At 37.7% G+C, this 20,406-nt stretch overlaps 5 protein-coding genes across 12 annotated transcripts; 2 read left to right on the top strand and 3 right to left on the bottom strand.

Moving 5' to 3' along the window:
• The first annotated feature begins 7 nt into the window (after positions 1–7).
• Positions 8–5,573, top strand: LOC109859448 (uncharacterized protein C3orf18-like). 6 transcript variants are annotated; one of them, XM_020437730.1, is made up of 4 exons: positions 9–853; positions 932–1,668; positions 2,029–2,176; positions 4,339–5,573. In XM_020437730.1, the coding sequence occupies exons 2-4, from the start codon at positions 1,285–1,287 to the stop codon at positions 4,434–4,436; spliced, it is 630 nt and encodes a 209-aa protein (XP_020293319.1). In that variant the 5' UTR covers positions 9–853; positions 932–1,284; the 3' UTR covers positions 4,437–5,573. The 6 variants fall into 6 exon arrangements, 5 of the variants coding, with proteins under 5 accessions (XP_020293321.1, XP_020293319.1, XP_020293320.1 ...); XM_020437732.1 differs by having other exon boundaries at positions 8–1,641; XM_020437731.1 differs by having other exon boundaries at positions 10–1,662.
• Positions 3,010–6,623, bottom strand: LOC109859449 (ABC transporter F family member 4-like). 2 transcript variants are annotated; one of them, XM_020437736.1, is made up of 3 exons: positions 6,533–6,623; positions 4,054–4,295; positions 3,010–3,906 (listed from the first exon to the last, which is right to left on the bottom strand). In XM_020437736.1, exons 2-3 carry the CDS (start codon positions 4,267–4,269, stop codon positions 3,784–3,786), a joined length of 339 nt encoding a protein of 112 aa, XP_020293325.1. In that variant the 5' UTR covers positions 4,270–4,295; positions 6,533–6,623; the 3' UTR covers positions 3,010–3,783. The 2 variants fall into 2 exon arrangements, with proteins under 2 accessions (XP_020293325.1, XP_020293324.1); XM_020437735.1 differs by lacking the exon at positions 6,533–6,623 and adding an exon at positions 5,689–5,825.
• A 2,224-nt stretch (positions 6,624–8,847) lies between these two features.
• Positions 8,848–14,508, top strand: LOC109859451 (SWI/SNF complex subunit SMARCC2). Of its 2 annotated transcripts, none has more exons than XM_020437738.1 (10): positions 8,848–9,271; positions 9,730–9,849; positions 9,979–10,092; positions 10,219–10,583; positions 10,679–10,903; positions 11,068–11,357; positions 11,463–12,533; positions 12,634–12,944; positions 13,033–13,519; positions 14,421–14,508. In XM_020437738.1, the coding sequence occupies exons 1-9, from the start codon at positions 9,155–9,157 to the stop codon at positions 13,510–13,512; spliced, it is 3,093 nt and encodes a 1,030-aa protein (XP_020293327.1). In that variant the 5' UTR covers positions 8,848–9,154; the 3' UTR covers positions 13,513–13,519; positions 14,421–14,508. The 2 variants fall into 2 exon arrangements, with proteins under 2 accessions (XP_020293327.1, XP_020293326.1); XM_020437737.1 differs by having other exon boundaries at positions 11,065–11,357.
• Positions 13,508–16,937, bottom strand: LOC109859453. Its single transcript, XM_020437741.1, has 4 exons — positions 15,980–16,937; positions 15,420–15,744; positions 14,405–14,610; positions 13,508–14,247 (listed from the first exon to the last, which is right to left on the bottom strand). Exons 1-4 carry the CDS (start codon positions 16,507–16,509, stop codon positions 14,016–14,018), a joined length of 1,293 nt encoding a protein of 430 aa, XP_020293330.1. The 5' UTR covers positions 16,510–16,937; the 3' UTR covers positions 13,508–14,015.
• A 173-nt stretch (positions 16,938–17,110) lies between these two features.
• LOC109859452 (protein PTCD3 homolog, mitochondrial) lies at positions 17,111–20,297 on the bottom strand. Its single transcript, XM_020437739.1, has 10 exons — positions 20,202–20,297; positions 19,853–19,964; positions 19,569–19,766; positions 19,226–19,479; positions 19,024–19,132; positions 18,579–18,915; positions 18,294–18,499; positions 17,775–18,113; positions 17,485–17,697; positions 17,111–17,348 (listed from the first exon to the last, which is right to left on the bottom strand). Exons 1-10 carry the CDS (start codon positions 20,228–20,230, stop codon positions 17,193–17,195), a joined length of 1,953 nt encoding a protein of 650 aa, XP_020293328.1. The 5' UTR covers positions 20,231–20,297; the 3' UTR covers positions 17,111–17,192.
• Between the last annotated feature and the right edge of the window lie 109 nt (positions 20,298–20,406).

Here is a 20,406-nt window from a genome sequence, read left to right as displayed (position 1 = left end):
GCTTGCCCTTGCGGACACCCCCAACAAGATATTGACCATATATTTTTTAAATGCCCTTTAAACAAAGACGCGTCCGATCGACTACAGATTGACTTGTTCCATAACGGGTTTAGTCCCCCCTTCAGTGTAACTGAAGTCGCCTTCTCAAGTAATGTACGTGCCATGCACGCACTCCTGGCTTTCGTTGCAGAAGCGCAAATTCCTATTTAAACATAACATTAGTACACATCTATTCCTGACAATACCACCACTCTTTAATCCTAAGTTCCCAGTGATCACGATTCAGAGTCTTATACGTGTCGCTAGTATTGCTCCGGAGCGTGTGCTCCGTATCTGGTAGTTTTTAAAGACCCTAGATCTGCGCAGTTGTCTGGGGTACTTTGTTACTCCAGTTGGAGAAATCAACCATTTAACCGTTTAACGGTGAACATACCAAGAAAATCACTATTCAAGCTTAGAATGGCGTATGGACTATCTTGAGTCGGTCCTTTGAGCCACATATGCACCAAACCAAACCAAACACGCAACATTGAAAGAAAGAGAAGAAACGTGCAAGACCAACAATTGTTGTTTTAGTGATGCGCGGGATCACTATCAATTTGGGCATAATGCGACATAGATCCATACGATGGTAACGACGACGACGACGACGACGACGACAACGACAACGACAACGACGGCGACGACGACGACGACGACGACGACGACGACGATAATGATGATAATGATGATGGTGATGAAACACTTCTGATGATAAAGCGATACTCGAGTTATCTGTCTGTCGCAGCAAATAATTGACAAATCAGCCAGAGCAAGATCGTGGCAATGACGTCGGTGTTCACTTCGTCGACACGTGCGTAAAAAAATTGATATCGAGGAATGACGGCCTATCTACTACGAAAACACATGACAAGTGTGTAAGCTATTGCAGGTGATGGCGGGAAATACATTGGGGGCGCACGTTTTTGTTGACAGAACGTAAAATTAATATTAGCTGACTCGCGTAATACCGTATGTATAATAACGTCTGCACAAAATTTTAAGTGCATCTCAATGTGTCCAAAGAGACACATTGACCAAGAAAAAGAATGCGTTTTATTTTATGTGCACGAGCATTTCTACTGAAAAGAACTAATTAATTTTATTAACACAAGTGTTTGAACAAAGCATACAAGAATCCGAATATGTCACACGTACAAAGAATTTTGTAAGATTGCTCCGTTTGCAAATTAACACAGTTTAACGACAATTAACTGAGCTTTTCTCCCATCCAACTGAGATAAAATGTATGAGAATGGTACAAATGACACAAGAGAGTTGAACACGACAGATATTACGGATTCTATTTTGTACACTATACTGATGAGCGATCTTTCGACAAGCATGGTGAATGCGATTTACAACGACAACGCGTCCTCTACAACGTACGTAGAAGTGTCACAGGCAAACGAGAGTAATCAGCGGTTGTGGAATCTCTCTAAGACCGCTGTAACGTCACTGTCCGAATCTACAGCAATAACACTTAATACTTCGAGAAGTACAACAATGTACACACCAACAGTAACAACAGAGTCCTTTGATGAATTTGGTCCGCCAGAAGGAGTAGAATATATTTTTGTGCCACTTGGTGTGGTGGTCTCGGTTATTATTCTATCTGCTGTGGTATGGGTAGTGATATCACTTTTGTCTGCATCTTGTGACGTTTTTCCTCCTGGCCTTGTTTTTGTTTTTTTGAATGCAGCTCTACAAAAACAGCGAAAAATACACAGCACATGTGACACATTATTTTAAACACAAGGATCTGTTTTGATATTTAGTTTCTAACACTTTCATTGTATTTTATAAAAGTATATGTCTATAGAAAATAATATCATGTTTATTTGTACTCGTATGTGTGTATAAGGCTCATTAGATCGTACAATATTTCAATAAACGTTTTTGTTTTTAGCAAAGCTTTGTATCCTGCTTTTTTGTTAGGCATAAATAAGGATTTCTTGATTTTTCTTAAATGTTTAATTGTCTTTGAAGGTACTAATTATATCCAGAAAGCGCAAATTGGAGCGACTGAGGCACAGACTTATGCCGATGTACAACTTCGATCCTGGAGAAGAGGAGCAAGATGATTGGGAGACCGAATTGTTGGACGAGTGCTATAGTACTCATCAGAGACGAGTGTGTAAGATTGTTTTCACTTGTAACGTGTGCAAGTGCTTTGAAAATAAGAGATATATTAATTTTACAGCAAGGATATCAATCGATGGATACTGAAGAAAATGCAGAGCTATTTGATGGTCATTAACAGCGCGTTTTTGCATGGCATTTGTAAATCAGTTTCACATTGTGCTATTATCATGGATTAAATATTTTTATTTATTGTAATTTTTCTCACATATACACTTGATACATCCAAAGTTTTCCAGAATAATGAACTTTGTGACTTTAGATGAAAACTTATTCTTTCTTACACAAATTCTCTCTTAAGAAAGACCAAAGTTGAATAAAAATAGTACTACAAACTAATTTATAATAATTTATTTTTGTTAGTTTATAATAATTTATTATATATTTATTCATAAATTTCAATATCTCTTCCAACTATTGCTTAAAGTCTAATACCAATTGGATTTTATTTCAACTCAATTTTTGTCAACTTGAGATTTAGTGTTTGCAATTTTTTAAGTAATTAATCACAATATGATGTGTGTGTGTGTGTGTGTATATATATGAGATGTATTCCTAACTTCTCTATACAATCAACTTTTCTTTGCAATAGAAAGTGTAATCGAGAAATATGAAGTATCTTTTATAATTTCATTATGTAAATTATACTGATGTTTTTTTGTATCTCTTTTACTTTGTTTTTTTTTTTTTACGCCTAATAGCTTTTTGCATGGAGAAACGCTAAAAATAAATTTTCCTATCCTATACACAAAAATCGATTTGCCGTCGTGCTGTTATACTTCACACATTCACAAAAATTAATAAAAACTTCCAAGAAAACAGAATTAATAAGAGTACTTTGAGTTTATTTACTTTAATACAAAGATGATATTCACACATATGCTTGCCTCAAAATCGACATTAATGTACACATTAAGAGTAATAAGAGAAGTGTATTAGTGTTATTAATTTAAAAAAAAGAAAATATTTTTTGCGTATATTACACATAACAGAAACTTGTTTTCACGTTTATCATTTTCTGTCACTTGTACAGTATACGGTACGATGTTTTTTGGCTTTATGAATCGCAACGTGTATGTAGGAGAAAAGGAGGTAGCAAATATGTGATAATAATACTTTATACTGTTTTTTTTTTTAAAAAAAAAAAAGTATCAAACTTCATATCTGATCTAAATTAAGAAAAAGTTTTGAGATCTTTATTAAGATACGTTAAAATGCAGTCTTTACTGTGAATAGTTTTTACTGTTAAAAAGTTACACTTAGCACGCGTGATAATTTTTTATTAGTTATTAAAAATATCGACACATAAACAAATATCTACTAAGATTTTTAACACAAACTTTTTTTCTCAAGTTCCTTGAATTTATCAGCATGTGGCAATGTACACCATGAACTAGAATTCCTTAATGAAACTCAAATAATAACACGGTGCCGACAATGTCCATTGCTTCGTCATTTGCTCCATTTCCAAAAATCACACCAGAAAGAAACATCAAAAACTGAATATAAAACGATTCGATTAAATCGATTTTGTTTAAACACTATCGAAAGATAAAATTAGCTGTGTTAGTTTCATCCTCTCCTATTACAACTTTAGATAATTCAATTTTCTTCCTCTTCCTCATCCTCTTCTTGTTCGTCTTCGTCTTCATTATTGATCTCGGGTTTCTCTTCTGCTTTTTTCGCCTGTCTACCTCGGCGTGGCGAACCTTTTGGTGCTCCTTGCTGTAAGTGATAATTTTCTCACATAATGTGACGCAGAAGTAAATTACGTTTAACTTACAATATTGTGTAAACTCTACATAAACTCTGAACTATGGTAAAATCTACAAAACAGTAACATATTTACAAATATCTAAGTGCTGTGTGTACCTTTTTCTTGTGAGATCCTTTAGGTCGACCTCTTCCTTTTTTAACAGGACCAGGTGGAGCATCATCCTCATTATCAGATTTGCGTACTGCGTTATTTTTTTCTGCTGCCGGTCTGCCTCTTTTTTTAGGTTCTTTTACGGCATTCTTGTCTGATTTAGCTGGCCTACCTCTCTTTTTCTTTTGTTCTTCTACGACAGGCGAATTGTCGTCCGACATATTTATTGTCCTGTTTCACTGGAAAACTAGAACAACGTCAATTCTCTCTTAATGTTTTCTTTTTTTCAGATTGTATCATCTCCAACAAGATAAACTACAAAGAAGAGCAGCCAATAAGAAAAATCCAAAGTTATCTGTGTATACTTGTGGATATAATGTGCAGCTAATTTGCGAAGACATCATATTACTTATATATAAATGTTCTCTATTAAAATACTAAAAAGTACATCCCTTACGCATAGATAATTCTGCAACTTTCAAAAACTAATGCCATATATCTAATTAAGAAAAATATAATAATTGTAAAAAAGATTTGTAGCTATATAGAAATATACATATATGTACATATACTTGTATATATACAAATACGCGTATCTTTTCAAAGATATTAATTCATTAATCTTTACATAACCACTGATTAAAAAAAAACAAAAAGGCTGCCGCGTTATTAGTGCAACGAGATTAGACGATTCTCGAATGTTCGAGTAAGATTATCGATCTTTCAATATTTTTCTAAGTCGCGCGCTTTGAAGAACATCGGAAATTGCATTTGTTTCAGCAAAGTAGAAATGCGCAAACGCGCTGCGAAAATCAGTACTATATTAATTACGCGCATTTACGAGAAGATAACGCAGTGCGTACGCATATAATTGAGCCATAAAACGGTCTCTGTCGACGCAATATAATCCACGGCAAATCGAAATTTAATTTATTCCTATTCCCGCAATAACTTCGTTGCGATTCCAAGAACTCGATCGTGAGAATCTGTTTTTTTCCGTCGGGAAATCTATCGGAATCGAATTGACGGCGACGCGAATACCCGTTGTTAAAGTTACGATCGTGCAAAAGCGACAACGGTTCGATGCCTCTCCAAAAGTTCCGCGCCCGCCATTTTCAAAATTTGCCAACGGTCGCTCCGAATTCCCAATTAGACGACTCGACGATCGTATGTACCGAAAACGCCGGTCTCCCACGACGAAATCATGCTCATTGCAAATGGCAATTTTTTCTCGAATTTTTCACGCACGCGGAATTGTCGGTTCGCGCGGTAACGCCGAGAAATCCGATGACAGGACTCGCACGTCGATCGTCGGCCGTCGGTGACGCCATGGGAGAGAGGCGCGAAACATGGCGTCGCGAGTTGTGTGACTACGCGGCGTCTCTCCGTATCAGAGTACAGCGCGTCGGACTTGCGACACCGATATCTCTGCAAGTAACGGCGCAGCGGAATCGTGTGACGGACGGAAAAATTCGTTGTGAACCCGACGAATTTTCCATCGCATTTTTACATCGCGGTCACGCGTGCTTACCGTCCAAATAAATTTATATCCGCATACGTATGATAAATTAATTGGGCGCGTAAAATACACGACGCGAGATACGTAAACGGCGGCGGCACCAAATACGCACTCCACTCACCTCACACGGCACGAAGGGAATTATTGCGTACGATACACTCTTATTCCGTGAGACAAAGGGTGATATCGCGTCCCTTTATGTCGCCGGTCGGTTGATTGGTCGGTCGGTTGGTTGGTTGCGCGCGTCGTGGCGTGGCGGTGGTCGGTGTGTATCTCGCGGTCACGTCGCGTCGCGTCGCGTCGCCGCGTCGTATCGTATCGTATCCGCGGGATGCTGGGGGGGCTCTGTTGCAAACGCACTCTCGCCGCTCGCGCGCACTTGCTTGTTTGCTTGCTCGCTCGCGTATTGTGGTGTGCACTCGGCACGCTTCTTCGACTCTCGCTCGCTTCACCGCCGTAACGCGTATATTAGTAGGCGCCGCTATGCTCCGCGCACTTTCCACAAACAAACACATACACGCACGCGTACACTCGCATGCAAACGCCCCGCCGACGCAGCCTCCACTTTTCTCGCGCGCTTACCTCGGTGGCTGACTGGTTGACTGGCTGGCTGGCCGACTGGCTGGCTAGCTAGCTAGCTAGCTGGCTGGCTGGTTGGCTGGTTGGCTGGCTAGCTGGCTGCCTGGAGGACTGGCTGGCTAGCTAGCTAGCTGGCTGGCTGGCTGGCTGGCTGGCTGGCTGGTTTGCTGGCTCGCGATCGCTTGTCATTTGGTGATATTTCGGTTTCGAGTAGGAAGAAGGGTTGTTCTTGCGCGTCGCGCGCGAAGCGAAATGAATGGAGAGGAGGCGGAATTGGCGGAATCGCGCTCGTTTAATCGAGTTGTTTTTCGACGCACGAAATTTTATGATTTTGCATACACGCTCGCACGCACACATAAAGCACATATATGTATTAGCTGACTTACCAGAAAAAACAGTGTATACACTGTACAGCAACTGACGACTGCTGACGACGATATACTACTGCGATACACCACAGTGATATACTGTGGCGCGATTCAAGTCGCGGGTTGCTGCGAGCCGGCTCGGGAACCTCTCCCCCACTGCCTGCGAAGCCGACGGCGACGAAGCGCGTTAACGAATTCCCGCCAAAAGATCGCCTCGCTGTACGTATCGCGCTATAGGTCGAAAAATTATCGTTCTGCTCGTGGGGGTCGTGCCGGATCGCGGCGAATCTCAGATGTGGCGGTACAAGATGCTTCTCGCCTCTTTTTTTTCTCTCTTTCTCACTGCAAGGAACAAGCGAACAGGATCTTTCGCAGGAATTTTATATGTGGAATTGGCGCGATCGGCGGCGATTCGACGCGCGCGCGCGCGCGAGCCGTTGCAATGAATGTAATAGTGAGTGGTTGTTACATATTATGTATATCTTTCTCGTATACTCTGTTGCAGTTTACATTCCAGAAAGGCCACGTTGATGTATCGATGGGTATCGCGCAATTTTGATAATTGATATAAGCGACATAAATTTTACTGTATTTGCTGTTTGTTAATAATGTCAATAAATGTACATAGAAGGGAATTAAACCTGTTTATATTAGCAGATATTATTAATATAGACTCTCATGTGTGTGTGTGTCGCTTTTATCAACGTGCATATGCACCTATCTATGTGTAAGCGATTATATACAAAAAAAGTCGTACATGCACGATGAATGTCGAATAGTTACGAGCCGGTTGTAACCGTCGGAGGACGTTGACCCTCCCAATCTCTAATTTACATGTGTTTTCAACAACTTGAATTTCGTCGATACGGTTGAAACAATTTTGACGAATCAATACAAAAGTCGCAGTTATTCGACTAGTGTCACGCATCAGAATTCATAACAAATTAAAAAAATTTTACGCATAAAAGAATTCTGTTACTTGAATGTGTACACATTAGTACATAGCATTATTTGTTTGAAAAGCGATATTGTTTTATTTTCTCTTTATATTCATTAGTTACAGTTTAATGAACAATTATCGATTCAGCTGGAAGTTCGTATTAAACATTTATTCATACTTAAATTTATGTTTTTACGCGGTAGGAAAAACGATATTCGAATATATTAATTTGTTCTTTCTGCAAGATTCTTGCGCTTTTGTATCTTTTTGTGAAAAAAGGAGTAAAGAATATGATATGAAGATTCAAAAAACATACTGCGCAAATACGAAGTGTATATATTTCATACTACATAAAATCAAGCAGATGGGTACATATAAGGAACATATGATACAAAAACGAAGAGGTATGGAGACCAAATAGATATGGCGTTTGATTGCAATGATAAACGCACATTGAAACGAAAACGATAGCACCGTTAAGGAAAATGATATAAACCGATTAAACTAGAAGAAACAAATTCTAAAGTGAAGCGCAATATGGATTTCTCGGTACATTAATTCTCATCTTTATACCTAGTATGATATAAATACGTGTGTGTGTGTGTGTACATATATGTATATACATACATATGTATTCTGTTTACACATACAGATGCAGGTACCGGTGCTGCATCGCAGGATGAAGACGGGTTACGCGCACTTTCTACACTTGTTTACATGTTTTATTTCTTTTTGTCCTGACAAAGCCAGTACATATGCCGCGTCTGGTTTTCTTTCGGAAAATACGTAGTACATTATGCAAATTAATATATCATGGATTAAATATCTTTATTCTTCGGTATGACTTCGGTATGACTAAAACACAAATTCAATTAAAAATACAGATTGTTTCTTTAAAGATTAATTAACGTCTTCCGCTGTTAATTATTCCTGGTTTGGTTTGGTGCAGTTGTGGCTCAGTGGATCATTTAAGCTAGTCCATACGCCATTCCGTGTCTCATAGTTTCTAGTTAGGAACGCAGCTCCAATAATAATTGTGTAGTGTTGTTAATTATTCCTCTTGAAAACATTCGAAAGCATTCGAAGACGAGCAAATCGATTAGAGGGCAGGCAAACTTGTAGTAGTTTACACATCAAGTTGCACAGATGGCGGTTATGCGCACCATGTGCACCAACATAATCTCGAAAAATTCCCTGGCAAACTCTTTTTTGTAGAAAGTTTTTACGCTTTTTGCACTTTAGAAATTTTTTATTTCAAAATAAAATAGGTATATATAATATAATTAAGCGTGAGAGAAGATAAAGAATATAGCCGAAAACAAAAAAATACATAAAGAGTCCAGGTAAATGTATCTCCGATATGTTGATCATGTCGATCGCGTTCAAGCGTGGCGGCCATTTTCCGACACTGTTTGTTGCATTTAGTTTTACGCCAAAGTAATATCGCTTGATATACGTATTTATTATTAATTTTTATTTCCCTCAAACGTGTCGCGATTGTCGCAAAATTGCGTATGGTGATAATGTTTCGTCGTGTATGATCAAAAATTCGGGAACAAACTGTTGTATAGTGATACGCGGCGGCGGTAGACGTGCGCGTAGCGCGACCGCAGCCAACTTCAGAGGCGTGTCATGTTTGCGGTCAACGCGTTGCTTCGTAATCGGAGTCGTCGAGTTTTGTTATCGAAAATCTATAAAAGATGCTGTCGTTAGGTCCGAAAAAAGACGGCGGACCCAATGCTAAGTTCTTCGAGTCACCGGAGGTTCTCACCCAGCTTGATGGCGTTAAACAGTGGCTTCTAAAGAATTGCAAGAAGGTACGTTCGTTTATACGAACATGGACCCGATGTCGAATGACTCGGAATTTCTGCGTGCGCGTGACTTTCGATATCTTTCGCTTTTAGCTTACGTGTTCGCAATTTTTTCGACAATCAGCGTCAACAAATCTGTCTTATAAGAATTTCGCGAAAATTTTTACGACGCATGATCACAGTCGGATTATTGGCCGCGAGGCAGAAATCAGCCCAATAACTCTCCGCAATTACTCCTTGTTTTAATTTACGTCATAATGTGAAATTAAATGTTCGTTCATTAACGCATATTACTCGCTATTTACGGACTGTATTGTGTAACAATTGCAAAAACGGGGAATGAGTGAAGAAAAATGAAATATACAACTTAATAGAGAAAGAAAAGTTCTGCAAGGAATAGTATGAGATGTTAACCTTTTATATTTGATATTGAGTGTTTTATGTTATTCTATTATTTTTTGTAGTATGTGCAAACAGATCCTCCTACTAACAAGAGTTTAGCTACATTGGTAGTACAACTTCTGCAATTCCAAGAAGACAATCTAGGCAAAAATGTGGCAAAACCACCTATGACTAAAATTCCAGTATGTAGTTTATTATATGAATAACAAAAGTTTATTGTTATAAAAGTGTTACATATATATATATATACACATATATATTTAAAAATCAATAATGTCGATCTATAAAATTCTTATTCTTTTTCTTTATAGATGAAATGTTTCTTGGACTTTAAACCTGGTGGTGGCTTGTGTCACATTTTGGCAACTGCTTATCGCTTTAAACAAGAACAAGGATGGCGGCGATTCGATTTTCCTAGTGGAAAAGTAAATTGTTTTATATTTTATATAGAAGGAAACTTTGAATAATTTTAAAATAATTAATATATTTGCACGCTGTTTAAAGTATCATAGAACTGCTTTAACTAATAAAAACTTATTTATTGTTCACAGTCAAGTTCACGCACAGATCGTACTCTTGATATGCTAATGTCAGCTGAACGAGCTTTACAGCAGAATAGATGTATGACTGTACCAAGTGTTTTTGTGAGACCAGATGTGGATAAAGCTACAGCTACACAAGTAAAGGAAGTAGTTAGAAAACATCAAGGCAACATTGTAGAGAAGGAGGCTGATGCTACACACATTATTTATCCTCTAGTGGATCCATTGGAAGAAGAATATGCTCGTCCTTGTATGAGACGTGAGAGATCAGTACTGATTCATTGGTACTATTTTCCAGACAGCTACGACTCGTGGATGACACTAGATCTTCCCTGGGATTATCCGGAAGGAAATCTCGCAAATACAAATTCAAGGCACTTTTTGCATTTGATATATTTTCCTATTTATTAAGCAAATTTGTGTTTTATGTGAGTGTATATTAAAAAGATTTTGTGAATTTTTTTTTCAGATCAGTATACAGAGTATCAGTTACTTGGGCGTTAGACTTGGATCAGTATAACGAGTGGATGAACGAAGAAGATTACGAAGTAGACGAGAGTGGCCAAAAAAGAGTGCATAAATACAGACTCTCGGTGGAAGATTTAATGGCGCAACCTCCCCATCCACCGCCTGTAAAGAAACCCAAAAGGAAACGATCCCCCAGTCCACCACCAAAACTCGGCAAGCGTAAGAGGTAAACAGAAACTCTCTTGATTACAAAATTCAAATTTTATTTTATTTTATTTTATTTTTTTAATAAAAATAAACTAATTGGCTCTCAGAATATAAATCAAAAGTAACGGGTTTCTAAAAATCAGTCTAATTTATTTTGTTTTCGTATATTATCACTTTTAGTAGCAGAGCACCGTCGGGTATTCAGAGTGCTTCGTCTGCATCATCGGCGACGACTCCGAAGAAATCACGCGGCGGTGAAGAAGAAGAAGATCTGACACAAGGAATGGAGGATCCACCGTCCGAACCTCGCATTATCGAAGTGGTCGCTACACCCACAAATCCACCAATCACAGGTCAAGGTAACGCAACAACAGGAAATTCCACTTTAACTGCTACTGGCAGCAAAAAGCAAGACAGCGAGCTTCAACCTCTTAAATCCGGCAATTTAACAGATCTCGATGAACAATTGGAAGGTACGAGATGAATAAATCTTTCTGAATAAATAATGAAATATAATGTTTCAAGATATGTGACAATTTAATGAACTCTAAAAAAAAAAGTTCATTAACGTTTTGCAGGAGACAAAGGAAGTTCTCAGGGCGGCCAAGACAGAGAAGAGAGAGATACCAGTAAAGAGAGAGGTGAAGGCGGTAAAGGCGACGAGCCGGAAGACAACGTGACTGAGCAAACACATCATATTGTCGTTCCTAGCTACTCCGCTTGGTTCGATTACAACTCAATTCACACTATTGAGAAGAGAGCTCTGTCGGAATTTTTTAATGGCAAAAATAAGTCCAAGACACCGGAGATTTATCTCGCTTATAGGAACTTTATGATCGACACTTATCGACTGAATCCGACGGAATATATTACATCGACCGCTTGCAGACGGAATTTAGCTGGGGATGTGTGCGCGATTATGCGCGTGCACGCCTTCCTTGAACAATGGGGACTTATTAATTATCAGGTAGATGCGGAATCTAGACCGACGCCTATGGGACCTCCGCCAACATCACATTTCCATGTTTTGTCCGACACACCGTCTGGTTTGGCACCCGTTAATCCGAATCCGCCGAAGACGCCGCAGCCATCTGCCGCGAAGATGCTACTCGACTTGGAAAAGAAATCCACAAATACGACGGGTGCTCTGGGCACAGAAGAAAAGGTTTCGGCTGGAGCGATGGCAAACTTCGGTCTAAAAATCGATCAATATTCGAGAAAACCGGCGGTGCTGAAGAACAAGCAGGCAGCTGGTGCTACACGAGACTGGACAGAACAGGAGACACTTTTGTTGTTGGAAGGATTGGAACTGCACAAAGACGACTGGAACAAAGTGTGTGAACACGTAGGCTCGAGAACTCAAGACGAATGTATCTTGCACTTTTTACGATTACCCATTGAGGATCCGTATCTAGAAGAAGGTGGACCTGAAGGATTAGGACCATTAGCTTATCAACCGGTACCTTTCTCAAAAGCGGGCAATCCCGTTATGAGTACAGTTGCTTTTCTCGCATCTGTTGTGGATCCTAGAGTAGCAGCTAGCGCGGCAAAGGCTGCCATGGAAGAATTTGCCGCGATAAAGGATCAAGTGCCAGCTGCATTGTTGGATCAGCATCTGAGAAATGTACAAGCCAGCGCTAATTCGGATGGTAATTTCTTACTTTAAACTTACATTATAGTGATTTACTATACTAGCGAGAATTTTAATTGATAAATAATATGTCTGTTATTTTTTTTATTATGTTACAGGTAAATTTGATCCGGCGGCTGGACTAGCGCAATCAGGCATCGCCGGTACAGGACCACCTGAGCCACCGGATGACACCGCAACTTCTGCTGCAACAACTCCTTCCGTACCAGCAGGCGTCGCTAATTCCCCTCATTCGGCAGCGCCAACTCCTGATGGGAAGAAAGATGAGCAAGAAAAATCTAAAGATGCAATGGATGTTGAACCATCTCAAGTAGATGTCACGAAGAAAGAGGACGAATCGAAGGAAACCGAAGAAGACGCGAAGTCTACCGATCCAGAAGCTGCAGAAGCAAAAGAGAAGAAAGACAAGGTAAACTGCAATCCATAAATCAATTCACGGAAACAGTAAATTTCTGTATTTTAGTGAGTTTAAATTTGACTTGTGATTTGTGTTACAGGTCGTGAGAGATGCTCAGCTTCAATCTGCGGCTGCAGCGGCGTTGGCGGCTGCTGCCGTAAAAGCCAAGCATTTGGCAGCGGTTGAAGAACGCAAGATCAAGTCATTGGTCGCGCTCTTAGTGGAAACGCAAATGAAGAAACTGGAGATTAAACTACGACACTTTGAAGAATTAGAAACGACAATGGAACGAGAGCGTGAAGGTCTCGAGTATCAGCGGCAACAGCTCATCACTGAGCGTCAACAGTTCCACCTCGAGCAGCTAAAAGCGGCTGAGTTTAGGGCGCGACAGCAAGCTCATCAGCGGCTGGCTCAAGAGCAACAACAGCAACAGCAGCAGCAGCAGCAGCAGCAACAACAACAGCAACAAAATCAGCAGCATCCACCTTGGCAACCCCCGAACGCTCAGCAGCAACAACAACCACCGAGTCCTCAAGCTCAGCAACAACCACCACCGCACACACCACCGCAACAGACATAATTTTTTCGTGAGTTTGAATCTTGTTGATAATTGATTACACGCAATAAACGTGTAGGAGCACGCTGCTGCGATTGCGCACTTTTTGTATCGACGCATTATTTAATTTCTACATGATAATTTTCATCCTTTTCTTGTTTATCGTTCTTTAATTATGTTGTCTTCAACTTTTATACTATCACACGAACGACTTTACATATTTTAAAAATGCCATGAGATAGAAATAAATCTATAAGTGGTTTTTTTTTATTTGTCACTTTTATTTTGTTGTTCATACACATATATATTGAATCAATTTTCTTCGTATACATTGCTTATGTACATATATACGCGAAAAAAAACAATTTATGTCGAATTTTATATGCTGTATTACTGTTTTTAGTGTGTGTATATTGTAAATATTAAAAAAATAATATAGGATATACACACATTGCGAATATATATATACGACGTACATATAGTATTGTACACTATTATTAAATTTAATAATGACACTAAAATCTAATCTACAAAGCCCCGTTGTCTATCAATTCCAACACTAAATCAGTCATAAGTCGGGCGCACTCGGCGCCACCGGGTGGCGGGGCTCCCGCTGGGTTGTGTTTTTCCTCGCTAGTTTCCGCGCTGTTAGTTTCGTACAAATTTGGCGCTTCGTGACTGGCGCACGTGCTGATTGGTAATATGTCCAACGCTAATCCCAATCCGAAACGTCCGCATCTTCGCATTTCTTCGTTTAGTCTATAAGTATCAAATAAAAGTTCACTGTGTGCTAAGCAATCTTTAAGAAATATTTATTTAAAAAATTAAACAGTAAATTTTATACAAACGTGTAAGTAGCAAATTAAAACTGTAGCCATTTGATGCATACATTGAAGTTCTTACTATTTTTACTTACAATTTCCACATCACAGATGGATCTCTTGGCAGCTGGTCTCGATTCAGGACACGTAGAGAGGATATCAGATGGGAATGGTAGTGCTGGAGAAGCTGTGTCATATAAGCTCGTCTAACAATACCACTCGTGCAGCAATAGAGCAAGTTCGCAAGATCAAGAGCAAGGGAACCGACTCGCGTCAGTTGGAAGTCAACTAAATAAACGGCCTGCAGAAAAGCACAATATTAAAAAAAAAAGAAAGAAAATCAATTTGCAATAAGATATATCTCGCACTCGTGCCAGCTGATATTGTCAGTCTCGAATATATACGTGTGGGTGTGTGTGTACGTGTGTGTGTGTGGCGCGCGTGAATATAGATCATACAATGCGTAATAAATATTCCTATATTGTGATTTAAATTCGCAATTTTTTATAATTTAAAACACTGAACAATTAACATTAAATGCGAGTGGAATATATATAATTTTCTTGATATTATATATACATATATATATATGTTTTCTTAGTCTTTTTTCTTCTATATTTTTATTTTTATTTCTTAGTCTTTTTTTTCTTCTATACTATATAATTCTATATTATAAATAATCTTCTATATTATATATAATTTTATGTTATGATATTTTCTGGAAATTTCATAAACGGCGAAACTTCCTTAATCAATTGCAATTGTATATAATACAGGAATCTTTAATTGCGACCAGGTCTAGATAAGAGAGTGAACTTTGCTGAACTAGAAATCTTTTTTAATAAGAGACCATAAATGTGGAGAAAAACATTTGAATCATATATAAAGAGAATCTTATAAATTTATATAATAAAACTGTATTGAACTAATGAGTCTTTGTGTATCTCGTTATTTCGCACACAAAGTAAAGATCTATAAATTTCCCGATGATAATCTCTCACTGAACATAAAAGTTTTTATTGTAAATATGTCAAACATGTTGTGTGTGTGTGTGCGCGCGCGCGCGCGCACTTTCTTATTTACATTTTTCTTACAAAATAAGAGTTTCACCTCTGTATCTGAGCTTGATTCATCTCGAAAGAGAATATTGTTGGTCCAGCAATCGCCGTGACAGAATACAGTGAGAGATCCTTGCGCGGAGACGAGCTCGCTCATGGTACGAAAAAACACATTTTCGTTCAAGAAGTCTTGCAATTTTGTCATGATCTCCTTTCTTTTGTCATCCATATGCGAGGGAAGCGCTTCAGACACCATTCTGATAGCATTATTCGCGGCTACGCGATAATACTGCCGATACCAATCTTCATTATCTCGGCGAAATAACGTTTCTTGTATACCTTGTTCCGGATTTGTTAATTTTGCAAACTCTTCCGGTCTTCAAAAAATTAACATTTTGTATTAAAACCGGGAGATGAAGGCAAAAAAAAAAAACAAAACTATCTTACGCAACAAGATAACAGTCCTAGTTGTTTTTAAAATTTTATTATACTTTATTATTATTAGCACAACTTTATTTTGTAACAATTATTCTATCATTCAGAAAATCTAATTAATCAGTCTCAAATTATTTCTTAGCTTATCATTAATATTTAGTTACCAAACGCACCTACCTTGTCTCTTTTAGTGTTAAGCTAAGCGCGTGAAAGCCGGCTAGAGCCTTCAGCACGTGCTTCAAATTTTCCACTTCCAATCCTTTTCGTCTATCTGCCATCTTAAAGTTTCTCTCTCGCAGATCTTCCATTGCAATCAGATTAGCTCTAGCGGCATATATTTTTGGCACTCCACTGAACACCTTTCTATCCTTCGTCTGCAGTCTATTGAGTGCGGGCCACACGTGCTTGTAAAACGTGACTTCATTTCTGAATAACAATTCGCTCTTGAATGCCTCACGACGTTTCTTGGACTCGGGTAAAATCTTATATATGATAGCGCATTCATAATTGGTCCATCCAATAAGCAACGCGTCTTTCTTTAAGAGTTTGCGCCCTTTTGCCCTAACTCGATACAACATCGAAGTGTAATTGTCACCTCTTCCCGATCCTGGCTCCTCTTCCAAACTATCAATCTCAACATCAGACTCGTCTTCGGCAATTAATTTACGTACGTCATCAAGCGTGAGTCTGTTGCCGCTGCTATTCATAATTCTTGCGCACAACGAAAGAAGTTTTCGCTGAAAACTCTGATCTCTCTATGACAATGATCCTGATGATATCTTCACAATATTTTCGATTAGAACCGATTTTAACATTCTACACTTTACGATAGACCAGAGAGTTGTGCTGTCTGACGCAGGAAATGGGTATTTGAACAGCCAGAACATTGGAGGGCTCCTCTACCGCCTCCCACTGTTATCAACTTAATTAATTAATGATTTGTGCCCCTAACTCCAAGAGACAAGGACATTGATACATGTCAATCATATGCACCCGTATCGTTTAGATTCCCTGCTTGATACTTCAAAGTGCGGCACGGGTTCGCGCAATACAGAATAATGATAATGTCGAAGAGGGAGAGATTCTTCTGTCTCTCTCTCTCTCTCTCTTGATTAATAAATTTTTTTTCGAGCGATTTACTTATCGGGATTTTGTGTACAAAAAAATAATAAATATTTTTATATAGTGTTTCTGTGTTCGCATTGAGTGACAATGTATCAACTAAGAACAATAAGTGAAAAGTGATGTATTGTTTACATAGATATATGTATATATAATATTATACGTATATGTATAAATATATGTATACATGTATATTTCTACTCTATTATTACAGTTTTTAAGAAAGTAACAATATCCGGGACCAAATATATACAATTTCGATAAAAAACTAATTTTCATCAAAGGCCTGCAATTTGAAAACATCACCTACTAAGCTAGTTAATATATTTTCCTGAGACGAGGTGAGCGGTACAGTTTTATGCAGCTTCTTAGCCATTTCCCCAGCTCCTTCTAAACTGCAAGACGTCACGTATTCCAAAAGAGTCTAAAAATAGATACAGCGATGGTAAAAAATTAATATGTATATAAAGAAAAACAAATTAATTTATATATATATATATATATATATATATATATATATTTATATACACATCTAAAGCACATGAAAAATATACACTTACAAAAATCGCCGGCACATGCGCTTGCGCCAAACACAGTTCAAATATTTCGTTTATATGTTCTTTTGTGATGACACCGACTATTAAATGTGGCGAACTATTTAATGTCGATATAACTTCTACTGCCTTGTCAAAGTAATCCCCACGTAGAAGCAGTATTATGATATTACCTGCCACTGTATTGGATATATGTTCTAGTTTTCCAGAAGTTTGATCCTGAAAAAAAAGGTTTAGAAATTTCAAAAAAATAGTTTTATATCTCAAAGATTAATATCGTTAAGAAAACCAATTACTTGTACGTGATCCCAGATAATAACTGCGTACTCCGCAAACTGTGCGTTCAATGGAGAATTAGGCTCAGGTTTACAATGCACTTTCATCAAGTACACTAAATTCTCCAGTAAGCCTTCCTTGTCCAGATAATCGAACATGAGTATGTGTGACCAGAGTTTTGGTACATACTGCGTGGCAGTTTGCCCGGGATGTAATTGAAGAGCTTCCAATATAGTCTTTATCACATATGGTTCCGGTACGGTTACGTGCGGTACGAGTTTGCTGTAGAGTTTAAAAAATGTTTCGAAATCCTCTGTTGCCAAAATTAATTCTAAATACGATCGATAATAAACATTTTCCTGAAATAAAAAAATAGTAATTATACGTGTAATTTAAATTTAATTTGGAGAAAACATTTTAAAGAAAACAAGTGTTTTCCTATATTTTAATACGACATCAACAATTTCTACGTCACATTGTTCAGAGTAATATTTAATTGGGATAATATAAAAAATCTTAAAAAGTTAAAAAATACTAACTTTCATACTATCGCCAATGAATTTATAGTTTTCACCGATGAGAAGAAGCTCGTTCAACATTTCACCCGCTTCACGTTTGCAGTATTTCTTTGATGCCATATCCATCGCAGTAACAAAGAAATTGAAGTCTCTCTGATCTTGGATGATAAGAGTTTCCTCTTTCAAAAATTGTAAGATTTTGATAAAAGTCTTGTACGCCGCGTCACCTGTCGCAACAAATCAGCTCATGAGATCGATATGCAAAATCTTTGCAAAACAAGAGAGACAATATACTATATAAATTACCGAATTTTTGTAAAACTCGCAGTACATAATAATATGTAGTTAACGTTGGTTTCAGGTTAAATTTCGCGATATCAGCGAATACGTTGCACGTTAAGTCGAGAGCTGCGCGTTTATTTTTCAGAATAGACGCCGTGTTAAGGACAGCGTTGAAAGTATGTATATTTGGTATGATTCCGTTCCTAGCCATTGCTGTGTATATATTCTTTATCAACGTCTTTGATTGGTCATCTGCCTCTTTCAACTGTGATGTCATTGACATTACAGCATTATAGGCCTCGACAGATAAAGGTATGTTATTTTCTTGACATTCTGTATACAAGTACCAAGCTTTCTCCACCTGGAATAAAAACATATTAAATCTTTTTCTGTCCATTGCGTAAATTATATGTAAGTTTTAACTAAATTGTGCTTAAAAGACATCGAATAAAAATATTAGATATTGTACATTGTGATACTTGGTCAAACCACGTATCATAATATCATACGCAGCAGCTGCTACTGCAGATTCTTGTTTTTTCAAGAACTCGAACAACGTATCGATGTGTGGGCGGTTTCTGCAAATTGAAAAATACACGTTAGTTAGAGTCAAATACAACAAAAACATTTATTAAACACAGAGAGAGATAGCGTATTTACAATAGACTTACATCCATACGGTTTTGTTACGTGTTTGATCTATCTGAAACCAACGAGACTCCAATAACTCGGTGCTGATAGGTTCAGTATTATTATAAAAGCACAGCAATTCCAAAAGAGCCTGCTTTGCTGATACTGACACTTCACCTTTTAACAAATCATATATCAGAACAGCATTGGGAACATGACCATTTGATATTTCATACAATAATGTTTCCTCTGTTACTTTATTCTCTTCTGTGTAAATGGAAGGTGGCTCAAATGCCTGCAAATATGTGATTTTACACTACAGTACAACTTGGTATACTTATTGATAATTGAAAAAAATATAAAATATATTATATTCTATATCACCTTAATTGAAGGCTCTGCTACTTTATGTTGAAACAAATCACTATGTTCCTGACGAATCCACATTGCTGCTTTCTTTCCTGATTCCTTTGCTAAAGCAAACACACGAATTTGCCCTCTTGACCGAGGTGTCAAGTAAGGATCATCATGATATTTATAATGGGGTGCTGTATAGTCTCTAGATATCGTACTTTCAAGAGCCTATGCATTTATCAACTTACATTTTATAATTCATAAAAATTACTCTTTTTATATAGAATATTAAAAAAAAACAAACAAAAGTCTACCTTTAAAATATCCGTCGGACCACGTTCTATTCTATTTGGAATATGAACATCTGAAGATATGGACGACGTTGCAGTTGACTGCAACCGTATTATAAAATCTTGACATAATTTTCTGTTAACGTTTAAAACATAGATATCAGCGATTTATAGGTTTTATATATAAGAATATTAGAACAGGTTTTTAAAATTAACAAAGTTGCTAAGTTTATTTTGCAAACATTCTGAAATCATTTCGTAAATAACAAATAAATCGTGTAAATTTCATTATAACATCGAATACAACAGCCAAGTAAAAATTATGATTCGTTGATTTTCTTCAATTAATTTATATGTACGAATTGTTACATACCCACGTGAAAATCTCGCCAAAGAGTTCATTATGTAAATCTTTAAGAAAAATGATCTCTATCTTAATTTTTTTCCTCTTTTTAACCTCCTTAAAGCGCCGAGTTTAAAGGAGGCGTTTGTAGATTAGGCTAGGCTAGGGTTAGACTACGTAGACTGGATCAGGTTAGAATTGAACGCGCGGCATCTCAAGAATCACACACATACAC

This window comes from Pseudomyrmex gracilis, unplaced genomic scaffold (assembly GCF_002006095.1).
Source record: "Pseudomyrmex gracilis isolate BER0280 unplaced genomic scaffold, ASM200609v1 scaffold_262, whole genome shotgun sequence".
Classification (NCBI taxonomy): domain Eukaryota; kingdom Metazoa; phylum Arthropoda; class Insecta; order Hymenoptera; family Formicidae; genus Pseudomyrmex; species Pseudomyrmex gracilis.
The sequence above is the reverse complement of the archived record's forward strand: the minus strand, read 5'-3'. Positions and strand labels throughout refer to the sequence as shown.

What these genes read in the sequence shown, in the direction of transcription:
- LOC109859448 (XM_020437730.1), top strand. Translation starts at nt 1,285, where the DNA reads ATGTATGAGAATGGTACAAATGACACAAGAGAGTTGAACACGACAGAT. An exon ending in TTCTATCTGCTGTGGTATGG is followed by an intron (nt 1,669 to 2,028) that starts GTAGTGATATCA and finishes TTGTCTTTGAAG; the next exon opens with GTACTAATTATATCCAGAAA. An exon ending in TACTCATCAGAGACGAGTGT is followed by an intron (nt 2,177 to 4,338) that starts GTAAGATTGTTT and finishes TCTTTTTTTCAG; the next exon opens with ATTGTATCATCTCCAACAAG.
- LOC109859449 (XM_020437736.1), bottom strand. Translation starts at nt 4,269, where the DNA reads ATGTCGGACGACAATTCGCCTGTCGTAGAAGAACAAAAGAAAAAGAGA. An exon ending in AAGGATCTCACAAGAAAAAG is followed by an intron (nt 3,907 to 4,053) that starts GTACACACAGCA and finishes TATCACTTACAG; the next exon opens with CAAGGAGCACCAAAAGGTTC.
- LOC109859451 (XM_020437737.1), top strand. Translation starts at nt 9,155, where the DNA reads ATGCTGTCGTTAGGTCCGAAAAAAGACGGCGGACCCAATGCTAAGTTC. An exon ending in CACCTATGACTAAAATTCCA is followed by an intron (nt 9,850 to 9,978) that starts GTATGTAGTTTA and finishes TTTTCTTTATAG; the next exon opens with ATGAAATGTTTCTTGGACTT. An exon ending in CTCGCAAATACAAATTCAAG is followed by an intron (nt 10,584 to 10,678) that starts GCACTTTTTGCA and finishes TTTTTTTTTCAG; the next exon opens with ATCAGTATACAGAGTATCAG.
- LOC109859453 (XM_020437741.1), bottom strand. Translation starts at nt 16,509, where the DNA reads ATGAATAGCAGCGGCAACAGACTCACGCTTGATGACGTACGTAAATTA. An exon ending in TTAACACTAAAAGAGACAAG is followed by an intron (nt 15,745 to 15,979) that starts GTAGGTGCGTTT and finishes AATTTTTTGAAG; the next exon opens with ACCGGAAGAGTTTGCAAAAT. An exon ending in AATCAAGCTCAGATACAGAG is followed by an intron (nt 14,611 to 15,419) that starts GTGAAACTCTTA and finishes GCTTTTCTGCAG; the next exon opens with GCCGTTTATTTAGTTGACTT.
- LOC109859452 (XM_020437739.1), bottom strand. Translation starts at nt 20,230, where the DNA reads ATGAACTCTTTGGCGAGATTTTCACGTGG. An exon ending in TCATTGGCGATAGTATGAAA is followed by an intron (nt 18,114 to 18,293) that starts GTTAGTATTTTT and finishes TTTTTATTTCAG; the next exon opens with GAAAATGTTTATTATCGATC. An exon ending in TTATCTGGGATCACGTACAA is followed by an intron (nt 17,698 to 17,774) that starts GTAATTGGTTTT and finishes CTTTTTTTTCAG; the next exon opens with GATCAAACTTCTGGAAAACT.